The following is a 3,250-nucleotide window of genomic DNA, read 5'->3' as shown; positions in this document are numbered from 1 at the left end:
AATATTACCGTGGCTAATAAACTTTGTCGCCGTAATATACCGTAGCTAATTTATTTGTTTGCCACAAATAATACCGTGGCAAATAAATCCATTGCCACATTGCTACCGTGACAAATAATATCTCTTGACACTAATGATTATCATGGCTACTAACTTCAATAGGCATAAGCTTTAATTTAGTGCAGCATTTATGGTATACGCATAACTGAATATTAGAGATGGAGTTTTTCTCAAATATGTCATATTTGTCATTGTTGAAATAGATATATAACATTAAAAAAATCATATTAATGTCTTGGAATCCTGTACATTCAAACATACTTGAATTCGATATCCATACATACTAACATACTAGAAATCAATTATCTCATTGTCTCATCACTAGCTCACTCTTACTAAAAAAAAAAAAAGAACACTCAAATCATTTTGCTAAAGAACAGTATATACTCTATATATACCATGTGACAATATGTCTATGCTCCGCTCCTTGTTACCTACAATAAATAAATAGATAAATGATCAATTTAGTATGTTTTCAAAAAGAGCACCAAAAAAAATATATGTTTTCAAAACGAAAAAGTCAAATTGACACAAAATATAGAACAATTTACGTTAAGCTCATAAATTATAACTTTCAATTCTTATTAATGTCTTCCCTCACTGCACTGACTGTGTCCATGCACTGTCCACTTACTACACTACCTGCACAGCCCCTAGCCGCTCCCCCCTCCCTACACCACCCCTCTTACTACACTACCTGCACTGCCCCCTTCCTACATTACACCGCCTACATACCCTTCCTGCATTTTCCCCTCCTTGCACCCCGCCCCCTGCAATAAAAATTATCCCTACACTGCCCCTTCCTGCACCATCCCCATGAACTGTAATTCTCCCTACGTTGCCCCCCCCCCATCCCTACATTGTATCCCCTTCCTGCGCTGTCCCTCTCCCCTGAACCTGCGTATACTAAATTCCATATATACTTGTTCATCACAGTGCAAAGAGAAGTACTAAGATTGGTGAGAATCTATTAGGACTGAACAGTTTACAACTGAAAAAATATAAATAATGATTTTGTGAATTTACAATTAGGATTGAAAGCATATTTATATCTTATTTCAAGTTATAAATCTTCTATTTATCACAATGCTAAGATTTGTGAGAATCAATTAGGACTTAGGATAGCTTAATTGCTTGTTATGTCCAGTGCCTTCTATTTGTTTATTTTTTAGTTTATTTTCAAGTTATGTATTTTGGTAAATCAAGTTCTCTATCAGTAAGTTGACTTGCTGTTGTTAGCTTTGATATGTCATAGAAAAAAAAAATTGGTACCAAGGTTGATTAACCTTTGTGCAAAACCTCCATCTAACTAATTCTACTTCAACATAATAATTTAATGGAAATTGAAAACAACTGTAAAGCCTCAAATTCCATATATGGATTTGTACATCCATATATCTGGTACAACATCAATCACACAAACATCCTTCAGAGTTCAGAATACATTTAATCAAGCATCAAAAGTTACATCATTTTATATTGTGATTCATAAGAATTCATTTAAATATATAATCTTTTTATGAGTTCTTATAATCTATTAAAAAGGCATACATGTACATTTCAACAATGACGGTAGACAAACACAATTCATGAGCTATTAGACATTTGTAGAGATCCTGAACAACAAGTCCATAGTCTAACCATAAGCAGAGCTATTCGATATTCGTCGAGAACCTAAACAACAGATTCATAGTCTAAGGACGATGTGATTAAAGCCTTACATGAGTTAGTGACTGAAAAAAATATTACAGACAATTGTATTTCTAGATTCATTATTATAATTAGATTACTACTGATAGATATTATAGTTTACGATAATATTTGTCGCAGAGCTAGGATATTTTGTATATATTTTTGATATATTTTGTATACTTATCTTACTAGATTCCTAACGAGATTAGGACTAGAATTGTAACTCTATATATTATGATCAATGGTACACACTCCAGTTTGAGGAGTTTTCCCGAAATCCAACATGGTATCACAGCTTAGGTTTTCGATCCCAAATTAATTTTTTTTTTCCAACTTCCCTTGGTTTTTTTTTTAATTTTTTTAATTTGGGACCTTCGTTTCCGCAATTTAATTTTTTTCCTATTTACTGGTTAATTGATTAACCAACTACTTTTCCTATTTTGTTTATTCGTCAACCATTGTGCAGCAAATCAATTGTTTTGTCTTCTAGCTGGCAATTGCTTAGGATTAACTGCACATCTTTACGGACTTTCTACCGCCATGGCTAAAGACGATGAATCCACCCCACCACCTCCTCCTCCACCATCGACGGAATACCATCCGGCCCTCTCCGTCAACAACATCAAGAACGCTATTCCTTTGATTCTTGATCGGGAAAAGGTTCAATACTCGAATTGGGTCGAGTTATTCGAGGTTCATTGTCATGCTTTTAACGTCCTTGATCATATTGATCCAAAGACTCCCCGTCCAACCGATATTTCAACTACTTTGTGGCTCCGTCTTGACTCCATTGTTAAACAATGGATTTACGGCACTATCTCCACGGACCTACTTACAACTGTTCTCTGCAGAGGCGACTCAGCTCAGGCAATTTGGGACAAATTGAAGGCTTTATTTCAAGACAACAAACACACAAGAGCCGTGTATCTTGAGAACCAATTCAATAGCCTTCATCTTTCAAACTTTTCGGATATCAATTCGTACTGTCAACAATTGAAAATCCTCAAAGATCAATTAGCCGCAGTCGATCAACCGGTCACGGAGCAGAAATTGGTCATTAGACTTGTGTCTGGACTAGTGAACACAGACTATGACACGGTGGCTGCCATCATACAGCAGACCGACCCCCTACCCTCGTTCGAAACTGCTCGTTCTCGTCTCCTTCTTGAGGAAACGAGACGTTCGAACGATCAAGGCTCGTCTTCGTCATTCATGGCTCAAACCGCGTCCACACACCTCATCTCAAAATGGGAAGGCCGAACGCATGATTCGTACTTTAAACGATGTTTCTCGCACTCTTCTCATTCATGCCTCACTCCCTCCTTCCTATTGGGTTCATTCCCTTGAAACGGCAACTTACCTTCTTAACATCTTACCCACAAAAGCCCTTTCTCATAGTACTCCTGCTCAAGCTTTGTTTTGAGTAACACCCTCTTATGATCATATTCGGGTATTTGGTTGTCTATGTTTTCCTAATCTTTCGGCTACGGCCCCTCAC

General features: G+C 36.7%; 1 protein-coding gene across 1 annotated transcript; it reads left to right on the top strand.

Moving 5' to 3' along the window:
- Positions 1–2,292: 2,292 nt before the first annotated feature.
- LOC145566449 (uncharacterized) lies at positions 2,293–3,099 on the top strand. The gene has a single exon (XM_081625866.1). The coding sequence runs from the start codon at positions 2,293–2,295 to the stop codon at positions 3,097–3,099; it is 807 nt and encodes a 268-aa protein (XP_081481992.1).
- The last annotated feature ends 151 nt before the right edge of the window (positions 3,100–3,250 follow it).

This window comes from Chenopodium album, chromosome 11 (genome assembly GCF_948465745.1).
Source record: "Chenopodium album chromosome 11, dcCheAlbu1.1, whole genome shotgun sequence".
NCBI lineage: Eukaryota > Viridiplantae > Streptophyta > Magnoliopsida > Caryophyllales > Amaranthaceae > Chenopodium > Chenopodium album.
This window is presented reverse-complemented; position numbering and strand designations above follow the sequence as displayed.